Here is a 25,023-nt window from a genome sequence, read left to right on the forward strand (position 1 = left end):
AACAAAGAACTCAATAACTTTTTTAGCAGATCCAGGATTTTATTTTTTTACCATCAAGGTAAAATCAGAATTACAGTCATCTACTGCCAATGACCACAATCGTATTTTATTGTGTAAAAGAGTACAAAGATACAGAGTGTTACATGTTGTGACTGTTCACCTCATTCTAACGACCTGTACTCAGGCACTTGATATCAGATGTTAGGTGTCATCTGATCAGTCTGAGACTCCTCATAAGAATTGATTACCTGACAGACGTCCTTCTTTTCTAAAGACAAAAGAGACCTGCTCTACTAACATCACCTCATGTGCTGATAAATGCACCTCAGAGCCACAAACCTACTATAAACCACGTCCTCTATTATGTTTAACAAGGCTAAACATCCTCTGCCTCCTCTTCTAGTGCGGAAACCCCACACGTGCTGCTACCACCCTGACAGAAAGTAGTCTGTGATTTTCAGAGGTGTCAGGTGCTCGTGTGTCAGGTGCGGACTGGATTCACTCCGGTAGAGCCTGACCCTGGCTGTGTGTGTTACATGCGGTGGATGTTGTCGTGATCCATGAACTGTTTGAGGTTGTGCAGGTTGTCCCACCACTGGAAGAGGAAGGTCTCAGCGATGAGGCTGAACCAGGGCGTGATCAGCAGCTCCTTGCGCTTGGCCTTGTTCAGCATCTCCTTCAGCTCCTCCTTGCTCACGTAGCAGTGGGTTTTGATCTCATTGGGGTCTGGACTCAACTCCACATCCTTCAGAGAGACAGAAAAATCAAAAGACTGAATAATTTGAACTGAGACATCTGTTGTTATACTGCAGCTCTTGGGGTTCACAAATGAATCAAAAAAAAATCATATATGCACCTATCATGTTTCCCTGTGTGAGAATTAGGTTTCAGTGTCACTGTCCTTTAAAGGTCTATTCTCAGGTTGTGTTCTCGTGCTTTTTCAGATGCACTGGAAATTCAAAATAGACCTAGTTTGAGTGCCTTGAAAAGTGAGTAGGGTGAGAAATAATTCAGTGCGATGCAGCAGTTGAGCTCGGAGAAGGTAGCCTGCGACCTGCAACTCTACACGAAATGTTTGGGACTGACCGGATTTAGTTGGAGATTTAAAACACTGTTCTCAGTGAAAACAAAGCAGTGGGAAGTTTGAACATAAAATATTGTCAATGAGTCATAAGACGGACGTTCACTGGATCAACATCAGCTCCAGGTTATGCCTCATATACATGATCATAACACAGAGCTAAACATTCTTCTTGTGTGATTCCAGCAATCTTTGAAAAACCCAAAGGTTCCTGTGAGGGTACAGGCAGGTGGTGCACTGGTCTGTGCTCAGAAACTTGTGTCAAATTCCTTCAGTTATGTGTTGTTCGAATCAAACATGCAGATGTTTAATTTCTGGCCACGTAGACAGGACATAGAGGCAGTCTGGGAAGTTGGTGGAAAGGTTTTACATCCAGATTTGAGAGGACGAGAAACACCAACTGAGGCTTGATGTCCTGATGTAACTCAAGTCTAAGACCAGCAGATGTCACAGTGTCACCTTCTGCATGAAGAGGATGTAGTCGATCTCATGTTCTCCCCAAACACCGTCTGACTGGGCCTTGTAGTGGATTCTTGTTAGATACGTCATTTCTTCAGGTGTCACCTGAGGCACAGGAGATCAGATGTTCATTACATCTTTTGACAATCCTCTTCCATCCAATGTGGAAGCTGGGATACAACCACACCCACACAGTATTTTACCTGATCCATGGGAATGCCCAGTTCAGCCTTGAGTCTCCTCTGAGCAGCTCTCCTCACTCCAATAACATCTTTCTCTTCCAGCTCACTGTCTGTGTGTAAGGGATGACTGCAGCATGTGTTTGTGAAGCAGCCTACACACACACACATACACACGAGATGGTTGAACTCATTGCCTAATTATGCTGGGACTTCTTATGTGTGTCAATCTGGGAGGTTTAATGTTGTGCTGCTGACCTGGAAAGGTGATTTTGGCGTCAGACCGCTGTTGTAAGAGCAGTTTCTCTTCACTGTTGAAGATGAACACACTGAAAGCTCTGTGTAATAAACCTGGTAAAACAAAGACACTGTTTACCACCAGCACAGATCTGACATGGGCTTAAAAGAAGAAGAATACTACAGGTGTGTGTGGTGTTTCATCATGGAGGACACACCTTTATCAATGTTGGAGTTGAGGTGGCAGTTCTTCTTGGTATCGGCTCCGATCTTGTGGTCGTCCTCGTCGATGAGGATGCACATTTCAGCCAGCAGCTGCACCTGCTTCTCATCCAGGTGATCTGTGGTGATCTCAGGCATCTTGACTGCAGACTGCAGGTGTCTCACCTCACTGCAGAGCGACAGGGAGCAGAAGGACAACAGTGTTTCAGATCAGAACAGGAGCTGTGCACTTTTTTTAATGACCTTCAGAACGCAGCAGCTACTATGTGACCACTATGTGTACCCCTGTACAAACGTGAAGTTTACAAACTAACCCAAACAGATTTTATGCTGTGTTACGGCTTCTCTGACAATGTGCTTACTTTAAAAAAGAGAACCGCTTTACACTTTTTAAATAACTGAATGATCCATCTACTATCAACAGTTCAATTTTTCATACAAAACCACAAATCCAATTATTAAAAGTACTATTATTTAAAAACATATACTTATAAATGAATACCAATATTATAACAGCTTATTTATTTTAACCATTATTACAATGACTTTAATTAAAATATTAAATAAGTTAAACCATAGAAAATAGAAATATTTAGATGTATCATTTCAATTAAAGATGATTGCAATTATTTAGGTTCCATACAATGAATTGAATCATTTACAATATGAACATGTTGCAGTAATAAGTTCCCAGGTTTGACCACAAGTCAGGTACAAGACAAGTCCAGCTGGCAGCATGAACTCCAGCCTCAACATGAAGTTTTGTACTGATAAGTGCAGCTTTCCTTGTTTTGTGTGAGCCGAATTAAAGAGACCAGGCTCAGAGTGTGAGCTGATGCTTTTAAAGTGTGAACTTCAACCAACACACAGAGCCGCATCCAGGTGAAGATGTTTTTAAACGGAGTCTGGCAGAAGTGTTTGTGTTGATGTGGGACACCAGGCTATCAACAGCAGCTCAGCTCTGGGTCCCACAGATCTCAGTCCTCCGGGTCTCCAGACTCGCAGCTCCACCTGACCGACGGTCACAGCTGCACGCAGAGGCCGGGCTCACCTGGAAATCGTCCTGCGGCTGATGGCGGCGGTGAGTCCGGGTCCGCTCCTCCGGGCTGCGGCTCTAACGGAGATAGGTACGTTTGGTTTGCGCGCAGCTGCAGCGGCGGATCCCTGGCAGGACAATCTCCGCAGCACCGCCCACACAGACCGCACCATCACCTGACGAGGAGGAAAACCAATCACACCGAGCGACGCGGTGGCTGTCGGTAAAAACTGCAGAGGAGTTCCGTCAATCAGGACGGGACTCTACCCTGCTGATAGCACCAGGGCATGAGGACACATCAACCACAACTCCCATCAAAAGTATCTGCAGTTTCATAACATCAACTCCCTTTTAAAGTATCTGCAGTGTCCTTACGTGTAGTTTCTGACCAGCAGGTCAACGCCTTGTGAAGTTCACCACTGACCAGTAGCAGACTTCAACAACTTCACAAACCCAGGAAGCCAACGCCAAAATAACTCACTGCTCATAAGCCGTAACTATGATTGTTACACTGATTATTCATATATCTAATGCTATTTGTTAAGGATCATGTATTGATAGTTTAATCTGAAAAAGAAATTCACAACAAAACAAATGTCGGTCCCATTATTATTATTTGACAAATCACTGCATCCTAAAAATATGTTAAATAAAAATACTGCAAAATTGCTGCAATTCTAATAGTATTAAAATGGCGCTGCAAGCACCATAGGTAAAAGTACTCCAACCCTGTGAGGGATATATAATTTTTTTTATTGTGGGGACAAATTATAACAAAAGCATAATCAATTCTGGGTTAATAACAAGGTGCCATATTTTAAAACTCATTGTTTTTTCATTTATGAATAATTGTATCCTACATTAAGCCAGAAGGTCCCACTGAGGATCAAGAGCTTTGTTTAGACAGTGGAACAAACAGCCTGAAAAAAACAATGATATGCATCTTTAACTGTGATTCACCACATCCTGTGGATGTACATTACATTACTTCCCAAGCATTTCTGCACGATTCCGGTTTGCACTACTCTCATCCTATCCACCGTTTACCTTATGAAGGCATACTATGTTGTACTGTGTACTATGTTTTGAGTACTTATTATGTTGCATACTTTTATGTTTTGTTTTAGCGTCCGTTTATGTTCTGTCTCATATATGTTTACACCGAGGATCAGAATGAAACAGCATGTCTATGTCCTGTGCATATGGCAGAAATGACAATAAAGTTTACTTACTTAAATTTGATTTTGTAAATACCTAGAAACTACAGGTACATGTAATAATCTAAAGTATATATTTCCCTCTGGGTGATATTGTAGAAGAATCGAGAAGAAGCATAAAGTGGAAATACTCAAATTACGTAAAGGTAAGTTAAAATAAATGCATGTACTGTCCATTGGTTAATCGTGTCACTTTGACCTTTACAGTGTCAGGGACCTTGTGATCCAGGTCCAGAAGTTTCAGTTCCGGGTTTTGTAGTGAGCACGTCATCAGACCACATCTCAGCCCGCACCACCCAGACCAGTGACAGCTGAACATAAGTATGCACTGTGACACACACACACACACACAGATACACACACAGATACACACACAGACCCACTGCCTACACACAGACACACAACACACTCACTTACTCACACACCTCTCCGCTGTGTCGCTGGACGATCTGTGTCTTTTTTTACCTCTTCCTGCTCACAGCGACATTTTAGCAACTCCGCGATGACGTCCGAGCTTTCGCTGCCTGTTTCTGACGTCACCGCGTCCCATTTGTTGACGCCGCATCGGCGCGGCAGCTCATTGGCTCGGAGGGAGTCACGTGACGCGGAAGTTGAACGACGTCGATGTGTCTGAAAAAAATGGCCTCAAATGTTTGTTAGCTGTTGAACTGAAGCCACGCGTCCGCAACATGTTGAATGATACAAGTTAATATTTCACGTCGTCGTTGAGAAGTTCGTCCAGCTCCGCTCTGCTCGGTGCTATGTGGGGGTTAGCCGCGTTAGCATAGAGCTAGCGCAGCCTCCAGAGCTTCATGCGGGGCGAGGGTGAAGTCAGACAGGCAGTCACAGCGGTGAGTGTCGGTGCTGCTCAGGGGGTGAAAGTCGTGATATTAAGTGAAGCACCGTCGTGCTCTAACATGTACAATACATTCATGCAGGTCTTGTTGCATGTCATTTTGCCACTCGTGGTATTTCGCAAACATTAGCTAAAAAGCTATAGTCGGTGCTACGTCCGGATGCTAATGACGTTGCCGATGATGATAGCACGACCCCGCATAGCCCCCAAAATGCACTCTTATGTAAAGACCTTTTGCCAGACTCCATTTAAAAAAACCGTGAATTTAAAATATACACTTCTGTTGGCAAACACAGGTACAAGACAGGAGAAACATTTTAGTCTGCGGAGATTCCCCGACTTCGAGTAGAAAATTCGGGTGTGATACAATTCACCAAGAAACGCACACTAATTCGACAGAATGTTTAATATTCCAATAGCTATGCTAAGGGTTAGAATACGAGGTTTAATAGAAATATCAATACAATTAAAATTGTGCAGCACATTTTTGCTTATAGGTGAAGCAGCATTGAAAGAACTGTGTGTAATATACTCTGTTTACAGTACACTACTATACACTATGTTTTTATAGATTGATATGATATTGATTAGTAAGTGCAATGTCATCCAATATGTGCAACAATTCCCATGTCTGTTCACATCATATGTATATGTTTATTCAATATATGTAATTTAATTCACTCCTATGCAATATCTTAATGTCTTTTATTTATCTACTTATTGTTTTGTTTTATTTATTTATGTATTCATTTATTTATTCATTATTGTAGAAAGCTTTTATACCTACTTAGGGAACCCATAATATTTCAAATAACATCCATGAGCTGGATGCAACATAATTTCACTCCACTCTGCACTTGTCTTATCTGTGGTCTGAATGATTATAAACTGAAATTTGAATTTTAAAATGCTGGATTTATGCAATATGAGGCCAATGCTGCACCAGAAAGGAACCTAAACCCTTAATATATATATATATATATATATATATATATATATATAGAGGTTTGACTTCTTTGCATGAGCTTGACCTCCTTTTTCTCTGCAGGTAGATGGTGGAAACACGCTGACCTAACCCACCTGCTGCCCAACCAGCGAGCTTGGCCTTTGTTTACCTGCCTCTCAGGTAGGACGTGAGCAGAGGGGAGGGGAAGGGGGGCAGGGCCACCCAGCCGGTAGGAGGGATGCCTGTGGAGGGCGGAAGCAGCAGCGGCTCTGCGTCAGCCGCCCGCCACCCCAAACAGAAACGCAAGGCTCACAGTTTGTCTATCCGGCGCACCAACAGCACCGAGGACAGGCCTCCGGGCATCCAAAGAGGAGACATGCTGGAGGGACAGGTGAGGGAGATGCATACACACTCACGCCTTTTCACTTTCACTCCCTCTCGCACAAACATGCAGCTTTAAAGGCATGTATTTGAAGGCAAGAGCCAAAACGTTGGAGGAATATTTTAAAAAACATCCTTGTTTATTTAGCATCTGACTGTCACTGAGTACCAGCCGGTTGAGCAGCATTTCTCTTATTGTCTAGCTGGTGTAACAACATCCAAAGCTTCCATGTGGTTTTGACATGTGTTTTTTCCCTACTGTAAATGCTGTTTTAAAGCTAGCCCCAATGGAATAATCTTGGTTTGATAGCAGTCGTTTAGATTTGACATCTAAACATAAATTAACAGTCTGGTGTGGATGTGCATGTCAGTGACTGATTATTTCTGCTGAAACAAAAGAATCGACTGTTAATTTTAAAGCTAACTAGTGACAACAAGTTAGTGATTAACCATCCTCAAACATTTAAAAGTCCAGTGTATAAGATTTAGGTGAAAGGGAACTATTGGCAGAAATTTTATGTAGAATAATCCTCATGATGTTTTCACTAGTTCATTTCATCTAAATTGTATGAATTGTAGTTTTCTTTAACCCGAAAAAGCCTTTTATATTCAAATACTTTATATTTACATCGAGGGGGCCCTCTCTTCGGAGGCCACCATGTTTTTTACATTAGTCCAGACTGGACAAACTAAACACCTTTTGAGTTTTTATGACAATTAAAGGCTAACACAGGTTATTTTTCATGTTTGGAAGCAGAGGGTGAGCAGAGGGGTGTTCAGCTGCAACATGCAACGTCAACACTAGATATCACAAAATTCTACACACTCTACCTTTAAAGTGGAGCTACAATTGATTTATTTCAGCCAGAAATGGAAGACTACTCCACTGTTTGATGCAAAAACATTTATTAATGAAGCAAATGGCAGGTCTATGCCGCCAAGATAATAAAAACTGTCTGTTTGATCAACATCTCCATGGTTGTTAACTTTTGGGAGTTGGCTGGAGGGCTGACCTCATTAACAGTCGTCTCTCAGATAAGATCCATAAAGTGTTTGTGAGTTAATGTCAAGTGGTTTGGATTCTATCATTGTGTCTTCAGAACCTTCTGGTTTTCAGAATCAGAATTGTTTTTTTTTACCAAGGAGGGTTAAGCATTCAAGGAATTTGCTGTGGTATGTTTGTGCAAAAGCATAAATAAAAAAATAATTAACAATTATTAACACTAAAAAAGATATAGCCATGTAATGTTCACATTTCAAAGTCACTGGTGAGTTTTAAAGCTGCTGCACATTAGAGGATTTTCAACTCTTGAGTTATTTTTAAAACGTGGGAGACCACACACATAATGACAGATTTAACCGGTTTTAATTTTATAATCTTCAGAATGCACATGCTAGATGATTTGGCCAGAACCTAAGACCACACACTTGCTGTTTGTATGTTATGATTTCACAGTGGCAGATACTTGAGATTATTCTTTTTCTTCTGTTTTTTTATGATGGTTGGCACTCAACTTTTAGGTGCATTACCACCATTTTCCGTACTGGAGTGTGGAGCACTTGCCTGATTGAACGTGACTTCAGAAGAAAATTAAACATGGAAGAGGACCGATGTTGTGTGTTCTGTTTGGAAATGTATTGTTTCTTTAGTCACAGCTGTACAAGTACGCAACATCCAGTTGGTGATGCCTCCCAATTTTTGTTGGAGCCGATTATTATGATTCGAGATCGGGGAGGCTCCGACTCAATCAGTAGCATTAAGCATTAAGGTCCTACATCGGCTCTAATGTGCAGCCTTTATAAATTTATGCAGTGTAATGCTGGGATCCAGGTCGTTGTTGGACTATTCATTATCTAGACTTTATATTAAACTGTTATGTAAATAAATAATGTGATAGTTGATTTTTGTCTGTATTCACCAGCCCGTGGAAGGCTTTTAGACTTTACTTTCTCCGCTCGACCCTATCCTTGAATTATCAGTGTCTAAATCCAGAGCTCAGCTTGCATTGGCCGGTTGTCTCATCAAGTTTTAATATGGGCTGCTTGTCCGCGTCTGATTAATCTTTTCACCAGGCCTTTTTCCCCTCCATTGCTGAGCCATGTCGGCTCTGTTTATGCTCCTAGTCCACCCTCCTGCCACACACAGCACAAGTTCCACTTAGACAGACAGCTTTACAATCCCACTAGTAGCACACAGAATGCATTTTCTTTCCCACTTTGAATGCCGTCATTATTAACCATAGTGCACTGCAGGTTTAAAGGCCATACCTAAGCTGCTTTGAATTCATAAGGACTGCCCGTTGTTTGCTAATTGACATATTTGTGTGCTGACAGAATGGTCAATTTGACAAACTGTTGGTGCCAGAAGAAAGAGTTGAGTGTTAAAGTATGTGGTTTCCTCATCTTTCAGACGGTTGTAGAAATTAGAAGCAGCTCTCGAGGTGAGCTGTCAAACGAAAGGCTTTTGAGTCCATTGTGTTCACAGCAGCCTTTACATCTCTTTGCATGTCAGTCTGGTGGTCATCTGATAACAGGGTGCTTCCAGGAGTTTATCATGGAGGTAAGTCAGTGGTAATAGAGAGTTGGTTGGACTCCAGCTGGTGTGTAGTCAGTTGATTGTTGGCAGGTTATGGTTTTGTTTTCCTCAGTGTAGCAGAGCATAAGTGCAGATGGTGGCAGATGAAATCGGTTAAATATACAGGATGTGTTTGATAAGAGATTTATGTGGGGGTTCTGTCTGTCTGTGTATTTTATGAGTCACCTAAACTTCTCTTTGAACAGCGATTATACAAGATGTTAGATATACTGTTATTGATATAGAGACACTTTTTTCTGTGTGAAATTGTACCTTCTCATGTCAGCAACAGCATCTTCAGGTTTGAATATATCATTTTAGGAAATTGTTTTATGAATTTTAAGCACACCATATTACTCTATAATTACAAAAGAATGTGGGGGGAATAAAGTGAGGTCATTTATTTTTTTTGATACTGGATTTTTAGGCTGATATTATCTGAAGTTTCTAAAGGTTTCTTTTGCTTGTGTTTGCAGGACTCAAAGTTGCCCCTCTCCTTACGAAACAATCTCCTCGACCTTTTTGGCCAAATCGAGCGCGAGTTTGAAAATCTTTACATCGAAAACATTGAATGTGAGTAACTTACTTTTTACCTCATCGTATTGAGCGTCAGGTGTTGATTGACTAACCAGATGGTTTGAGAGGTCAGGCAATGTTTGCTAACTGGTGCCCTGTCACTGTGCTAACATTACAGTACGCCGGGAAATCGACTCCCTGAATGAGAGACTGACTGGAGATGGACAAACAATTGAGGGAGGAGACCCCACCAAGGGAGCGCTGAAAACAAAAGGTCCATTATTCCTTACACACACTCTGTACTTCATAATACGTGTAACAAATGTGGCATTCAAATTAATGTGTATATTTCTATAAATGTATATGTATCTCACTGCCATGTGGACTGGAATATTCAGCCTGGATGACTGACATCGAAAACTTCCATTCCTTCAGCAATTGAAGCTGTTACCTGTAGGAATTTTAAAACAATGTAGTGTTCATTTATTATCTTTACAATATAATAAAGGAGTGCAGCAGGAAAGATGAACTTAAAAGTCTGATTGTAGGACTGGTTGAGCATTTGACAGGAAGCTTAACCTGAAAAGTAGCCTGACCAGGCCAATCTGTAAGGATATATTTCCATGGTAACCCTTTTTAAATCTCCTTTACAAAAGAGAATTTCATGAAAATAAGCCTTTTTTAACTGGTAACTCCTAAAATAACATGTCACATGTCACACGTTTTCAGAAGTGGTTAACAGCTGTTAAAACCAGTTGTTTGTCTCTCCGTCACACAGCCAGCCACAGCACCAGTCAACTGTCACAGAAGCTGAAGACGACCTACAAAGCCTCTACCAGCAAGGTACCTGAACCCTGCTTTGTTATCCCTTTCTACAGAGCCTGTCAAATTTGTCATCTGTGTAATCATCTGAGATGCTGGGATTCAGGCCTGGTGTCATGGTAACAGACTGTTACAATTACGGAAGGAAGTGTTTTTTGGCAAACCGTTGTCGTTGAACATTTACATTTCTGATGTAATGATGGACGTTAATTAATCAAACTCTGTGTGATATTTAGTCTTCTTCTGTTTTTTAAACTCTGATGTAGAGCTTGTACACTTTCCACGGCAAAATATGTGGACCTTGCAACTTCAGTTTGGCCACATGGGAGTTGTGGGGCGGAGATTCATGGGTAACTTCCTGAATGCTCTGTTTGTTTTCACTAAGCATTGTGGGGGAGCAGCTGTGGGCCGAGTCTCTCTTTTAACTAAAGTCTGACCTTGACTCCTCATCTCTTCTCTGCTCTGCACCCTGGCATGTGGTCATCAGGGTGAACGGCTCGATTGTTAAATCTAATCAATTACAAAACATCGGACTGATTTTACCACATCCTAGACCTGATTATCAGGAGGCGGGAGGATTGCGTTTAAACAGTCTTGTTTCAAACTGAGCTGCCAGTTCATGTAGCTAACATCTATCTTGACTTTGTCCAAAGTGAAAAAGCTTGATTATGATTCATATGTAGCTTTCTTAATGTAACCAATCTAGGGATAAATGACGAGAAACCTATTGCAATAATTTTTGACAGATGAGTCATAATTGTAGTGGGAACACAAAAATAATGATGATTTGATTTTAGCTGAGGTCGTACTACACTGCTACACAGATTTTGTTTTGATTGCCAATGATTCCTAAGATGTCAATATCAAACCCCTTTGACAAAAAAATGAATTGAGATGTGGTGTTTTACAGTTATCCAGAAAACTTGATTGTAAATAACTGTAAATAAATATATAAAATTTGAATTTAGAAATAAACAGTCTTAGATAAAATGTAAAACATAAATGCACATCTTTCCTGCATTGTTAACTTTAAATAATAATTTATATCTTATCAATTTTTTATATTAGCACATCAGCATGTCAGCAAACACTGATAGTGATATTTCTGTAAAAGGCTCATATCAGCAGACATTATCTGCCAACCAGTAAATTGATTCCTCAGTCTCTTATTTTCCTTTCTCTTGCTGTCCTTTTGAAGCAAATATATAATATTAATGTAATGTGAATGCAGCCATTGTGTGAGCTGGATGAAGAGTGGGACACAGTCATCCTCTAATTAAAAAGACAGAAACAGAGGATACATGGGATCAAGGGAGGACTTCTTAGATTAACCTCCTGTCAGAACTAGCTGCTACTTAATATACAGCTAACCCATCAGCTGGCTAAGAAACATGACCACAAACTAATTCTGTTCTGACCGAAAGGGACATGAAACTAATCATCTGCACTAACTATATCCTTAGTTTACTGCTGGGATGAGCTTATCCTCTTGTTGCTCACTGCTCTTCAATGTCTTCTAATGACAGTAAACAAATGAGATGGTAGTATAGTGTAATGTGAGTGTAAACTCAGCAGACAGAATGAGAGCATAGATTAACACAGGCTGACACATGTGAACCAGATGCTTCGCTGCTGCATCTAACGACTCGCAGTGATCTGAGCTTATTGCAGTGGTCAGCCGTCCGCTTGCAGCAGCATGAACACTGCAGGTTGTGATCGCTCTCTGACAAGTAAACAGACCAATAGATCGTCTCATTTTACAGGTGCAAGTGCACAGTGCTTCCATCTGCTGGTACTTGAATTGGAGTATGAGCAGTCCTGATATAAATACTCCAGTGACACAGTTTGGTGCAATTTGAAACTCTAAACCTAATGGCAGTGGCAGAGTCATGCTCTCATGTAAAAAACAATCCTTGTATGTGTCATCTAGGATGAACACACACTTGACTTTTTTGAGCTTTTGAGGCCTTTGTCACCAAGCAAACTCACTTTGTTTTGAACATTTTCTCCCTGCCAGGTTACTGTTGGAATAATAATTCAATTTTTCCAGAGAGCTGTCTGGCTGTCGACAGGTTTTGATCTGATCCTTTGATCTGATCCTTTGGAGATAAACCTGCAGTTAAAAGTGAATCGGCTTCATGATGCCAGAAAACCTTGAGTCAAGCCCAAAGACAGCGGCTAACCCGCTAATCTCCCTATGTGACACAGGCCCTCCAATACTGTGTCTTATCTGTTCATCTGTTTGTCAGAGAGCAGCAATAAACTGTGTGACGAGTGTCAGAACTACTTCTTGCAGTCTGCGGGATGGTCATGTAGCCACATTTCAGTTAACAAACACAGCCTTATTTCTTTAACTTTGTTCAGCCATGTAAGCTAACCAAGATCACGCCCCTCTCTTTTTTTTCTCTTTGTCTCACCCCCCCATCACTTCCCTCCCCTGTTCAGATTGTGTCCAGTTTCAAAGCCACTGCAGGGTCTCGGGCTTTGTGTCAGTTGCTCAAGGAGTATGTGGGTCACCGGGACGGGATCTGGGACCTCAGTGTCACTCGAACTCAGCCTGTGGTCCTGGGCACCGCTTCTGCAGGTACACCAAGTCACTTCATTGACTGTTTACATTTACTGCATTGTTTTTTTTTGCATGGCCAATATGCTGTGTAGTGGCTTTCAATAGGGATTATTAGTCAAGACCGTAGGTGCTGTGTTCACATAATTTAATATAAATAGAAAAGTGTCCACTTGTATGAAAAAATAATATTGTCAAATAAATTCTGACGCCTGGATGTAATGAGAGAAAAATAAGAGCACAGAGGATATTATTATTATTATTTTATATTTCTTTCCATGTAGGTCAGTTGTTTTTTTGTTTCTTGATTTTTTTCTCCAAATGGAACACTATGTAAAAACAGCACATTACAACATCATTAGCTAATAAAACGGCTTGTTGTCCCCCTGCTCCCTCACAGACCACTCGGCTCTGCTATGGAGCATAGAGACTGGGAAATGTCTTCTGAGATATGCTGGTCATGCTGGATCAGGTAATGAGAAACTTCATTGATCAAAGATATGTAGCAAGTACTGTTGTGTAACAGGTTAACATCACAAATATGTGCCGCAAGTAACTGTCAACATTTGCTCACATGAGTCGTTTGATGACATATACGTGTCTCATCATTTATCCACAGTCAACTCCATCAAGTTCCACCCCACAGAGCAGATGGCCATCACAGGTTAGTATGTGAGCACATGTGCGTTTATGATGAGGCTCTTCATGACAGTTTGACTGACGTTTTCCTGCCTCTGCTGCTTTATAGCCGTCAGTTCTGCGTGGATGTGAATGTGCTGCATGTTTGTTGATGTGCACTTCTGTTTGCACAGCCTCTGGGGACCAGACGGCTCACATCTGGCGCTATATGGTGCAGCTTCCTGCCCCCCAGCCACCACCAGATGTCAGTGTGAGTAGCTTTGTACTGTTCTCCCAGGGTTTATATTGGATGGTCCTGGAATTTGATAGATGTATTACCACCAAAGGATGCATGTTAAAACTATTTACATTTACAAATAGGTCACTTTAATTTTCATGATATATTAACTTTTTTCTGCATTAAAATGTTTAAAGACCTAGACCTGTGTTTTATATATTTTTTTGAGTTGTGTTCTCACTTTATCCAAAACATTTCCACTCATTTTCAAACCTACAGAAATCTGTAATTTATTTTAAACTGTAATTTTAAGATAATGATCTGTTTCATGTGACTAAACAAATGTAATGACCTCTAGCAGCAGAAATACCATATTGTGCATTTAATTTCACTAATCCATCACTGATTTACTGGACGCCTGTCCCTCCACAGGCTCCTTGTGATGATGACCAGGACTCGTCAGACCGAGAGGAAGGAGAGGTGGATGGAGAGGGCCCGTGCGAGGTCCCCACCGTCCGGGTGGCTACAGCGACCCTGAAGAGTCACCAGGGTGTAGTTATCGCAGCCGATTGGTTGGTTGGGGGCCGACAAGTGGTGACAGCTTCCTGGGATCGTGCTGCCAACCTGTATGAGGTGGAGACGTCTGAGCTGGTTCACACACTCACTGGTAGGTAAACAGGCTAATACTACACCATAGGCCCTATTCACACCTGGTATCAGCATGTATTTCATTTCTGTTTGAGGAGACAAAATTATGTTATTTATAGCCAGTCTGACACAGGTCTGATCGGATATGTTCGTGTTTCCACTCCCTACGGCCAGCAGCTTTGCTTAGTATAAACATAGATGGTGAATGTCCTGTTACTGCATCTGATGTTGCACACATGATCCCCCATGACACCATACAAATAAAACATATGGCTAAAAGTGTGTGTGTGTTTGCAGGCCATGACCAGGAGCTGACCCACTGCTGTACCCACCCTACCCAGCGTCTGGTGGTCACCTCATCCAGAGACACCACCTTCAGACTCTGGGACTTCAGAGACCCGTCCATCCACTCTGTCAACGTCTTCCAGGGACACACCGAGTAAGTCTGACACACGCACAAACACACACAAACACTGCACCTGGATGATACGTCTAGTTACTGCAGTCTTCATTATGCCCACAGGGTGGTGCTGTAGCATCTCTCTTGTCTGTAAATCCCTTCATCAATTTCAGTTATTTTCCTTTTACTGAGCCACGTTAATTTACAGACCGTGCTGCTGTAAGCCAAATCCTCCACTCTCCTCTCATTCATTACGGAGCACCTCTCTTTACTTCGGCGGCTTTCTCGTTCTTCTCCGTCTCCCTCTGTCTCCCTCCCTCACTCTCCTGTTCATTTATCTGTCCGTTTCTGCGTTAATCCCCCACACTTGCTTGCTGTTAACACTCAATTGCAGCCGTTCATTTCAAAATGTTGACTGTCAGGCTTGTCTGTGACTTTCAATGGCAGCACTCTATAAAGAGTGTAGGAAGTGTGTGTGTGTGTGTGTGTGTGTGTGTGTGTGCGTGTGCGTGTGCGTGTGCGCGTGCGTGTGCGTGCGTGTGTCTACATGTGTGTGCTGGCTGGCTGGGAGCCTTTGATTGCAAGTGGGGGATTACATAGAGCTCATTATGTACGACCCCAACATGTATAATTCCTGCAGATCCCACTTTAATTCTCTCCCATAGACAATTGTTGTAATGAGATTAAGCACCAGTGTTTCACAGTTAACGAAAGCCCTCCTCCTTCCCATCCCTCCGTCCTTATTTCCTTCCCAAATGGCCATTGATGCTTTAAAGACCCCCTCCAAAGACATCCCACTGTTATACCTTGTTAACTTGTCCAAATACTGTGTTTATGAGTGACAACAACACCATGGCTGAGCATTTCCAATGTGGAACAGCAGTGAACCATTGACAGTATCAGTAATATGAATTCAGACAGCCAGGGTTACTGAATCATTTGTTATTAAAAACTGTCAAAAGATAGTGAGTGGTGTCTCAAGGTTAATTTATGCTGCCTACATATGAGAAGAGTTATGTTGGCATAGCTGTTTTAGAACAAAGGACAAGATAGTGAATATCCCTTGGACATATTCACCATCTTGTCCAATGTTCTAAAACAGCTACGCCAACACTAGGGGTGTAACAGTACACAACAATCACGGTTCGGTACGTTTTCATTCAGTAGAAACAAGGAACAAAAAACAAGTGATTTGTTTTTATTCAACCCTTTTGGACTGAGCAGACTACGGCTGTGTCTTTCTTCCCTAAGTAAATTTTACGAAAGTTAAACAACAAAATAAGCATTCTCTTAAATAAATAAAATAATAGTAAAATAAATAGCCATTAAGTGTTCCAAATAAAACTACTGGTTTGATGCTCTGCTGGTACTAACAATGTTTCCCACTGTGGCCTGGTATGACTTGTTGGCTGAAGTGGATGAAAGGGAACTTCGTAACAGGGCTCGATTACCAGTGTGAATTTGAACCCTGCATTCCCAACAACAGAGGATGGTTGGTATGTTCAATGTGCTACCAGCTACATATCCGATAGCAGTTACACGATATTGACTTTTGTACAATCCACTCGTCTTTGTTTTTCGTCATCATAGTGACTGTGACACTGAAGTGTTCCCACACAGCAGACGTAAATGATGAGGGAGGGTCTTCACACTCCTGTTTGTCTGTGGTCGCTATGACCATGAGCCTACAGTACATCCGATCCTTCACTTTAGTTGTACCATGGAATTTAAGACCCGTACGCACACAAATAAGCTCCGCATGTGGACTCGCTGCATTCGTTCAGTACACGTGTACCAAACCTCAAGACCCATACTGAAAATGTTCAGTTTGGATACATGTACCCTAGCCAACATAGTTGTTAAGCAAAACATCCAATAGAGGGCAGCGCAGAGAAAAGTTTCTGATGACAATAACAAACATAGCATACATTGTGATAATGCATGATGTCCCTGTGCCCGGAAAAAATTGACATAAAATTGATTCCTATAGTTTCCTTACCAACACTTAAAGTCTCCTTGCTTCCCTCCCTCTTGTCCTATGGTTGAATGCTTCATCTGTTTTCCTATATGTATCTAAATGAGCCTCAGATATCTTGTTCTGTCTGATCAAATTCAGAAATCCAGTGTGATTTAGTGTATTAAGAAAAACAGGAAATATTCACATCAACAACAACTGTAGCCAAGGATTTTTCTTTGACATTTTGCTCAAATATTGCTTTAAGAATTAATCAATAACCAAAGTAGATCAACTTTTCTGCTAATCCGACCAATTTCTTAACCAGGTTAATAAATAAACTATTCGTTTTAGCTGTAGTTGTTGAGGTGTGGAAAGCGATGAGGACATGACAGGGTGAGTGTGTGTGTGTTTGCATCAACAGCCACCCCAATTTACTCTCCCATACACTTGTTCTACTGTCCAACTTGTTTGATTTTTTTTTTTTGTCAGAACCTCTGTTGCCGTCTCTCTTGCTAATTTCCCAGAATCTCTAATTTGGAGTATTGATGTCACATAAATGGAGACAGTGGCGGAGAGTAGAGTGTTGAATGCTTTAAAGGCACAAGATGTGGAGAGCTGGAGGGGGAAACCATCCTCTTGCTTCCACTGTCTTCGCTGGCAATTACCACTAACGCTCCCTGACAGCGAAGCAGCTAAAAGTGAAGCATACACCCTCTGTCCAAACCCCCCACTCTCTCTCTCCCCCCGCTATAATTGCAGAGTAATGACGACCGCACTTGAGCTAACAAAACCGCCCAGAGCAAACGAGAGGTGATGGCAAATTTACTCTACAAACGACGGCTATCTGATGCATTTGAATTTGGTAGAAATGCAACGTGTTTGTGTGCGCGTGCATCCGAAGATTTGACAGTCTGTCTCTGGAGGAATTCACCAGCACTTACCAGGTGCTCTGCAGCTGTCTGTTTAACTGCAGGACAGCAAAATAACAGAGCACTCTACTCATATTCTCCTGAATTGTTTCCTTTACATTTGAGCTACTTGGCTTAATTTGGCTCTAAAATGATTAACAAAGATCGTGAGATTTTTAGAAAGGCATACAGGTCACAACCACAGTCCCAGAACAAATACTTCTGTTTACCTTTCAGATGTATGTACAACAAAATGCTGGTAGGCAAAAAAATAAAAACCAGTACAGAGGATCAATTTAATTTGGAACTGTAGTACAAAAATTCTTCATTCTAGAATCAGCATTTAATCCACCGCACATGTGATATTTGCTCCGTCAAAACACAGACAATGAAACTATCAGGTCTCCATGACGTGAACTAAGGATACCTGGATTCATTCATTGTCATTCAAGTATTTATGAGAATTCAAAGATGATTCCAAAGCAGTTTCAAAAGCTTTCAACATTAATATCAATATAAGTAAACATCCTCTTCATTGTAGAGGTTGAAACTAGCTGCTTTCAGATGTGCACTGAACTCCGCAGTTCCTCCGTATTTTCTCCGGAGGAGGTGCACGTGTGAACGCAAATGTCCAAGTGAGACTTTCCATTGTCGAATTAAGAAACACTGATATTTTGGGCACCTTTGATATGTTGTTGGCTATAATTATATCATTTGTTATTGTGATAATAAATATATATTTTAAATATAAAACATGGTGTATCAGGATTTTTAGGAAGTTTTGGGACATTTTGCCTGATCATTTTGGTCATTTCTATAATCGTGACATCAAGGTTTTTCATCTTTACTTCCCATGATTTGTGTCTCCCTCCCTCCCTAGCTCCCTGAGTTTCCAGTCTTGACCTTTGCTGTCAGAGACACTGCAGAGACACCATTAAGTAACACTACTCCCCTCCCGCTTCCCCACCCATTTTAAAAACCCTTTAACCTTAATCAACCTTTTAATCAATTACCATGTCTGATTACACTGCACACACACCTCCCACCTCCCACCTCTCCTGTCTTTGAGAGAGAGGCTTTACTCTCTCTCTCTCCTCATCTATTCCCATGTGGGCGTTACCCGGCATTGTTAGAAGGCGGCTGTAACAATGAAGTAGTTTTCCTGAGCCCCAGCTTCTCTAATAGAACCAAGTTCAGTCCCTTAATTAGCCCTGAATGCCGTGTCAGTTTGAATTAAGGGGGAAGCCAGTTTTAGCATGGAAATCTAGATATGGAAACAACTGTGTGTGTGTGTGTGTGTGTGTGTGTGTGTGTGTGTGTGTGTGTGTGTGTGTGTGTGTGTGTGTGTGTGTGTGTGTGCGTGCGTGCGTGCGTGCGTGCGTGCGTGCGTGCGTGCGTGCGTGCGTGCGTGCGTGCGTGCGTGCGTGCGTGCGTGCGTGCGTGCGTGCGTGCGTGCGTGCGTGCGTGCGTGCGTGCGTGCGTGCGTGCGTGCGTGCGTGCGTGCGTGCGTGCGTGCGTGCGTGCGTGCGTGCGTGCGTGCGTGCGTGCGTGCGTTGGCTGGGAGCACTTGTACAGATATCTTTAAGAGGACCATTTTGAGGCTAGAACCTACAGAGTGAGGACTTTTTGGGAAAGTGAGGATATTTTGTCCCTTTTTTCCGTTTTCTCTTAATGGACTGTTTCAGGGTTAAGACTTGATTTTAGGATTAGAATTAGATAGATGCACAAACGTGTGTGTGAGAAGAGGAGAAACCCTCAGAGGAGCGACTGACACACAGTAATAAACTGACTGATGTTAGCTGTCTACTGAGGTAACAGTTAGACGTGACCTCAGTGCTCTTGTGTGGCGCCATGCATCACGGCAGGATCTCAAGTGTCATGCAAACAGTGACAAAGCATTTAATTAATTATTAACTCACAAGGATTAAAACATTTGTTTACAAAATAATGCATGAATCTATAAATAATTGCAAAGTCATTAAGGAGGAACTATTAAAAAAAAAATTACTTTACAAATGAAATATTAATCAATAACCAAGAAATTGAAATTAAAAGGGTCATTAAGTGCATAATATAAAAATACATGAAATAATTTTTCATTAGATGATGGGTGTCCCCTGCCAAGTTTGCATTGTTCCAACACAGGACCCAAAGTGAAACAGTGGTGAAATTAAACAGGGAATGGAAATGCAAATTGAAATGTTTTAAATGCTTTATGCAGGATATGATACATCACTCACTGTTTTAAAAACATGAATGTGGTAGAAACCTGTGTAGCAATAAAACTAAGGTTCATTGTATGTACTCTGTATCAATATAATGCTTATATATTGTGTAAGCACAGTGAGGAGGTTTAACACATAACTTCAGAACCTCAGATTTACAAAATGATTTGCTGTTTATCAAGTGAAGAATTTGAAACCATAAACCACAACCTTCCCTCAGGAGCAAGAATCTTTTAACTTAAATACAAAATAATGTGATATTTACCATTATAAATATCTATATCGACTGATATTATTTTTGGTTATAGTTTCCATCCCCATCTTGAGTGTTGAATGGTGAAAATGTGTAACTGTAAGTGCTTATATATATATTTAATGTGTGTTAATTAATATTCATTGTTAAATTAATTCAACATGCTTGAGTACTTGAGCTCCTTTAATAGGACTTGGAAAAAGTTTTGGATCCATGTTCTGAAACGTCCAATCTCTTAGTTTTCAGTCTCGTATTTTCCCTCTGATGGTTAATTTTTTGATCACTCATGTCACATGAGGATAAAATGATTGAGGACATGAGACAGTGCATTTGTGTAAAATGTAGAAAGTCTCAGTGGATCAGCAGCTCAAACACGTGGGGCAGTTTGAACATTCTCAAAGCCTCTTCTTTGTGTAAAAAAAGAGGATCACATTTGAATGCATGGGCCACACAATGTTCCAACACATCCAGGTTCATTTAGTATCAATGCTCATATCACTGTGGCACACTGTCTCGTGTTATGGTGTGTGAGTTATAATTGCTCCAATACATTAATTTCCTGAACCAGAAAATGAATAGAAACTTTCCCTGATTTTGTGTGTCCATCTTTTTCAGCACGGTGACGTCGGCGGTGTTCACGGTGGGCGACAACGTGGTTTCAGGGAGTGACGACCGCACCGTCAAGGTGTGGGATCTGAAAAACATGAGGTCACCCATAGCAACCATCCGCACTGACTCGGCTGTGAACAGGTGGGTAATGGGACATTTTTCTGATGCCTCCTAGAATGACAGTACCCAGAGAAAAGGCACGTGAACATGGGGGGAACATTGAATCACCACACAGAAAGACTTTTCAGGAATGCCAGCAGGGAACACAGAGTCCAGGGGCAGCTAATGTCAGTGGATCATGCATACAGAGTTGTGACAAACTAAAAGTACAATGTGCTGAAGTAAATTTGTGCTTGAGATATTTTCTGTAAATTAACCGACTGCACTGCAGAATGAACCAAAATCAGATTCAAAGAGAACTCGATGTGATGTTTCAGGATAAGCGTCTCCGCCAACCAGAGGATCATTGCTCTGCCACATGACAATCGACAGGTCCGACTGTTCGACATGAGCGGAGTGAGGCTGGCCAGACTTCCACGCAGCAACAGGATGGTAAGGAGGAGGAAGATGTGTGTTTGATTTGTGAGTTGAAGTCGTTAAAACTAACATTCTACACCTCTGTGTGTGTGTAGGGTCACAGGCGTATGGTGTGCTGCACGGCGTGGAACGAAGAGAACCAGTCATGCAACCTGTTCACCTGCGGCTTCGACCGACAGGCCATCGGCTGGAACATCAACATCCCGGCACTGCTGCAGGAGAAGTGATGCCACTGACACACACACACACACTCTTACAGCAACACACAGTGAAGTAGGAGATGATCAGAATCTATCCATGTAAATACAATGTGGTACACAAACACTGTAATCTGTGGACCTCGTACATGCTCGTACGATGAAGGCGTTTAAACTGTGAAACGTGGTCGTTGTGCATTTCACGCAGGTGTGAGGTGGGAAATGCGTCGTTCATTTTGCCGTTTTCTTTGGATGCAGATGTAACACTGATTGACAAGATATTATTCCCCTGATTAATTTATTCTGTCTCTCATTGTGCACATGGGCAGAATGATTCAGTTCCGACACTTTTATTGTCAGAGTTTGTACGAGGCCACGCTCCTCTGTGTGTGTGCCCTTCATTTGTTTAGCATGGATTGTGAATCGTGACAGGCTGATCCGTTTATTTCGAGCCCTCCCTGTGTAAGAAAACAAAAACTATAAATCTGACTCCACAGTCACAGGCTGCTGTTCATGTCACTGCTGTTTTCTGTTACTGCTGAATGGAGGCTCTCGCATGTAGATAAACTACAGTTATGAGCCCAGGAAAGTTTGTAGAATATGATTTAAAGACATTGTGTATATATGAAGTTGTGGCCTGTGTTGCAGGTTGTTGCTTGTTTCTGAAGATGATGTGAAACGTTTTTATCCTTTTAGTCAAACTTGGAATATTTCTTACCATGGAGCCAAACATATCAGCACATCCACGCCTGCACGTTGTCTTAACATGTTCCACATAGGACCTGCTCTTTCAAAGATGGAGATTTGTGTCTTTGCCTATTATTACCTTCGATGCTTTCAGTTCACAGCCAGCCTATATATGAATATATTTAGTATTTCAAACGTATGATACTGTAACTCTGCCTTGTTCCGTGTTTACAAGAGAATTTCATTTTTTTAAGTATTGCTTCAATTCTGCCTTTCTGTAAGGATGCAAAGTGTCAAGAGCAAAGCAAAAATTGGAAAACATCTGCATTCTTGTTACTGTAGAATCCTCTAGAGGTGTATGATGTGTTCATCATCATGTAAAATGAAATATTCACTTCAGGTCGCAGGTGAAGTCCATTTTCTGTCCTCATGTGGAGGGTTGTGAGCACCATGAAACGTCTTGTCTTGAATATTTTCTTCTGCTCTCAGATTTTGAGTTTGTTTAGAGTCCCCACCAATAGAATTTAGTGTTGACAAGGGACATTTTCTACCGTCATTACGGACGGTTACTGTAACCAGGTTCATCCAGAATCCTGCGTTCCACCTTAACAGTTTTGCTAGCAACTATGGAAAAAAAATTGCATATGAGCACGAAGAAGCTGGAGTGCAGGAAATCTAAGCACAAGTAGAGAATATCTGAGTGTGAGGGCAGGGTTTGAAGTGACAGCATTACAAAATCTGAATGTGAAATAAGTAAAGGCCATCTGTTCTCAAACACCACTCTCTTGAATAAAGAAAGGAAAAAAACCTAGTGCCAACTCAGAGCCCGTCTTGCTGTATTGTACAAATTCCAGCGTGAATTTGTTGTTTTGTGGACATTTCTGCGCTTCGGTAACGTTAATATTCTGTTATCGTGTTGACACTTTGCATCGAACCCTCAGCCTTGTACAACCTCTCGCACCTCCCGCTGTAGATTAAGCCTCTCTGTCTGTTTGATCCCGAAACAGAAGCAATAACCCAGCTCCTTGATGTTTGAACTGAAACTCACGGGAACTTTACCTGTTACACATGTGCAATATCCTGAACATGAAGTCATGCTGTAGTTTGTCATCCTCAGATGTTTCAGTGCTGTAAATCCCGTAAAGACGACTTAGTGTAGACGTAACTTCGGTGCATGTAGGTATGCATTGGCTTCAGACCACTATTCACTACTGTTTCTACCAACAATAGAGCCAGAATGGATTTTTTTAGTAGCATGAACCTAAAAATGTAATAAACGTATAGAAATTCCTTGAAAAATTATGCATTAGCCTTATCCATTTGAGCATCAATGCACTTTCCCAAACGCTTGTTAAATAACTAATTGTGTTCCGCTGCACAGTGCAGATAGGACTTTTACTTCTCTTTCATGCAGGGAACTCCAGTGCCCACTGCTATCAGTGTCATTTTAATCTGCAGGTAGAAAGGCAAAGTATAATTTGAGGCCCACATATGAATTCTAACTCGGAGGAAATATGATTTTGGATTGATACATTAAATTACCACGTGTCGGATTGGAAGAGTAACAAAAAAAGTGGATAGGCTTCACTTCATTGTAGTGAGTCATATTCACCTCAAACTTCATTATGTGATCTACTTTGCATACTTTATTGTGACGGGTACGTGCTCTCTGACACTTTCCAATAAAAATGTGTGATTTCCGACCGCAGTCTCACATGTCTCCTTCGTCTTAATTAACACCACCCTCCCTCGTAACCTATTCACTTCAAAAAGATATGTATCATTTTTGAAAGTCACACTTTATTCATCGGGATGTAAGTGAACGGTGCCTCTGGATAATGACCTCTAGTGTTAATGGCAGCAGGAGCATGAGGTGTACAAGCATTTGTGCCGAGGAGCAGGAGTTTTGCTATTTTAAAAAAAGGCTGATTAGAAACTTGATATTTTTAGTCTCTTAAGTTTCTTTGCTGAATAGTCCTGTGGCATAAAGGAAGCTATGTGGCAGCTGCACACATACAGTAGACATGCTAACACCCCTTTGATGTGTTGTGACAGCAGGTACTTGAAACTTGTCAGAGCAGGAAAAGCTAATGTGATTAACAAAAGCTAAACAAACGTTTGTTTAGCTGCTGATTTGATTTATGCCTTTTCTATCCCTACTCTGACGTGTTAAGTGAATGTGCTCTGTTGATTTTCAGTATGTCATATCTTTTATAGTTTAAAGTTGTTCAAGTATAATAATGTTTAATTTTATATTTTCTCCAACAAGAGCTACATCATTTAAACCAGGATATGTGTGTGAAACTAGTCATTTTTTGCACTATAGGTAAAGCTCTTCTCAGCTAACATTTCAGTAATTAGAGTGATGGAAGACATATTTTGATCTTTAATTTAAAGGAGGGATACTAGAGAGTAAAATTACTCATTTACAAGTAAAAGTTCTGCAGTCTACTATTGACATTTTACAGTTGTAGCTGTTAATACAATACTACACAGTGCATTATCATACAATGTCACTCTATTAATCCCTAATGCAATTTGGTTTACGGCAAAAAAACAAACAAAAACAAGATACACTCAAACCTCCAGTAGAGAGCGTTCAGTTGTATTAAGCTAAAAGTGCACTTTCTTAAAGAATACAACATTTCTTTAGACT

General features: G+C 41.3%; 2 protein-coding genes across 12 annotated transcripts; one reads left to right on the top strand and one right to left on the bottom strand.

Annotated features, from left to right (window-relative positions):
• Positions 1-18: 18 nt before the first annotated feature.
• idi1 (isopentenyl-diphosphate delta isomerase 1) lies at positions 19-5,022 on the bottom strand. Of its 7 annotated transcripts, none has more exons than XM_020087454.2 (7): positions 4,897-5,022; positions 3,230-3,390; positions 2,175-2,347; positions 1,978-2,070; positions 1,744-1,874; positions 1,541-1,645; positions 19-745 (listed from the first exon to the last, which is right to left on the bottom strand). In XM_020087454.2, the coding sequence occupies exons 2-7, from the start codon at positions 3,385-3,387 to the stop codon at positions 533-535; spliced, it is 873 nt and encodes a 290-aa protein (XP_019943013.2). In that variant the 5' UTR covers positions 3,388-3,390; positions 4,897-5,022; the 3' UTR covers positions 19-532. The 7 variants fall into 7 exon arrangements, with proteins under 7 accessions (XP_019943013.2, XP_019943015.2, XP_019943014.2 ...); XM_020087456.2 differs by having other exon boundaries at positions 4,849-5,001; XM_020087455.2 differs by having other exon boundaries at positions 4,857-4,984.
• On the top strand, positions 3,463-24,075 carry LOC109629672 (WD repeat-containing protein 37-like). Of its 5 annotated transcripts, XM_069513096.1 has the most exons (16): positions 3,599-3,707; positions 4,639-4,752; positions 6,336-6,624; positions 9,666-9,762; positions 9,884-9,979; positions 10,484-10,548; positions 10,794-10,877; positions 12,973-13,111; positions 13,491-13,562; positions 13,710-13,754; positions 13,903-13,979; positions 14,379-14,613; positions 14,892-15,033; positions 20,953-21,087; positions 21,384-21,498; positions 21,579-24,075. In XM_069513096.1, the coding sequence occupies exons 3-16, from the start codon at positions 6,472-6,474 to the stop codon at positions 21,708-21,710; spliced, it is 1,587 nt and encodes a 528-aa protein (XP_069369197.1). In that variant the 5' UTR covers positions 3,599-3,707; positions 4,639-4,752; positions 6,336-6,471; the 3' UTR covers positions 21,711-24,075. The 5 variants fall into 5 exon arrangements, with proteins under 5 accessions (XP_019943012.1, XP_069369197.1, XP_069369198.1 ...); XM_069513097.1 differs by lacking the exon at positions 10,794-10,877; XM_020087453.2 differs by lacking the exon at positions 10,794-10,877 and having other exon boundaries at positions 3,463-4,752.
• Positions 24,076-25,023: the final 948 nt, after the last annotated feature.

Source organism: Paralichthys olivaceus, chromosome 17, assembly GCF_024713975.1.
Source record: "Paralichthys olivaceus isolate ysfri-2021 chromosome 17, ASM2471397v2, whole genome shotgun sequence".
NCBI classification, from domain to species: Eukaryota; Metazoa; Chordata; class Actinopteri; order Pleuronectiformes; family Paralichthyidae; genus Paralichthys; species Paralichthys olivaceus.

Coding starts and splice junctions, on each gene's coding strand:
- idi1 (XM_020087454.2), bottom strand. CDS start 3,387: ATGGTGCGGTCTGTGTGGGCGGTGCTGCGGAGATTGTCCTGCCAGGGA. Junction 1,875..1,977: donor CGCCAAAATCACCTTTCCAG/GTCAGCAGCACA, acceptor GTGTGTGTGTAG/GCTGCTTCACAAACACATGC. Junction 746..1,540: donor ACATCCTCTTCATGCAGAAG/GTGACACTGTGA, acceptor GTCTCTCTGAAG/GATGTGGAGTTGAGTCCAGA.
- LOC109629672 (XM_069513096.1), top strand. CDS start 6,472: ATGCCTGTGGAGGGCGGAAGCAGCAGCGGCTCTGCGTCAGCCGCCCGC. Junction 13,563..13,709: donor TGCTGGTCATGCTGGATCAG/GTAATGAGAAAC, acceptor ATTTATCCACAG/TCAACTCCATCAAGTTCCAC. Junction 13,980..14,378: donor AGCCACCACCAGATGTCAGT/GTGAGTAGCTTT, acceptor GTCCCTCCACAG/GCTCCTTGTGATGATGACCA.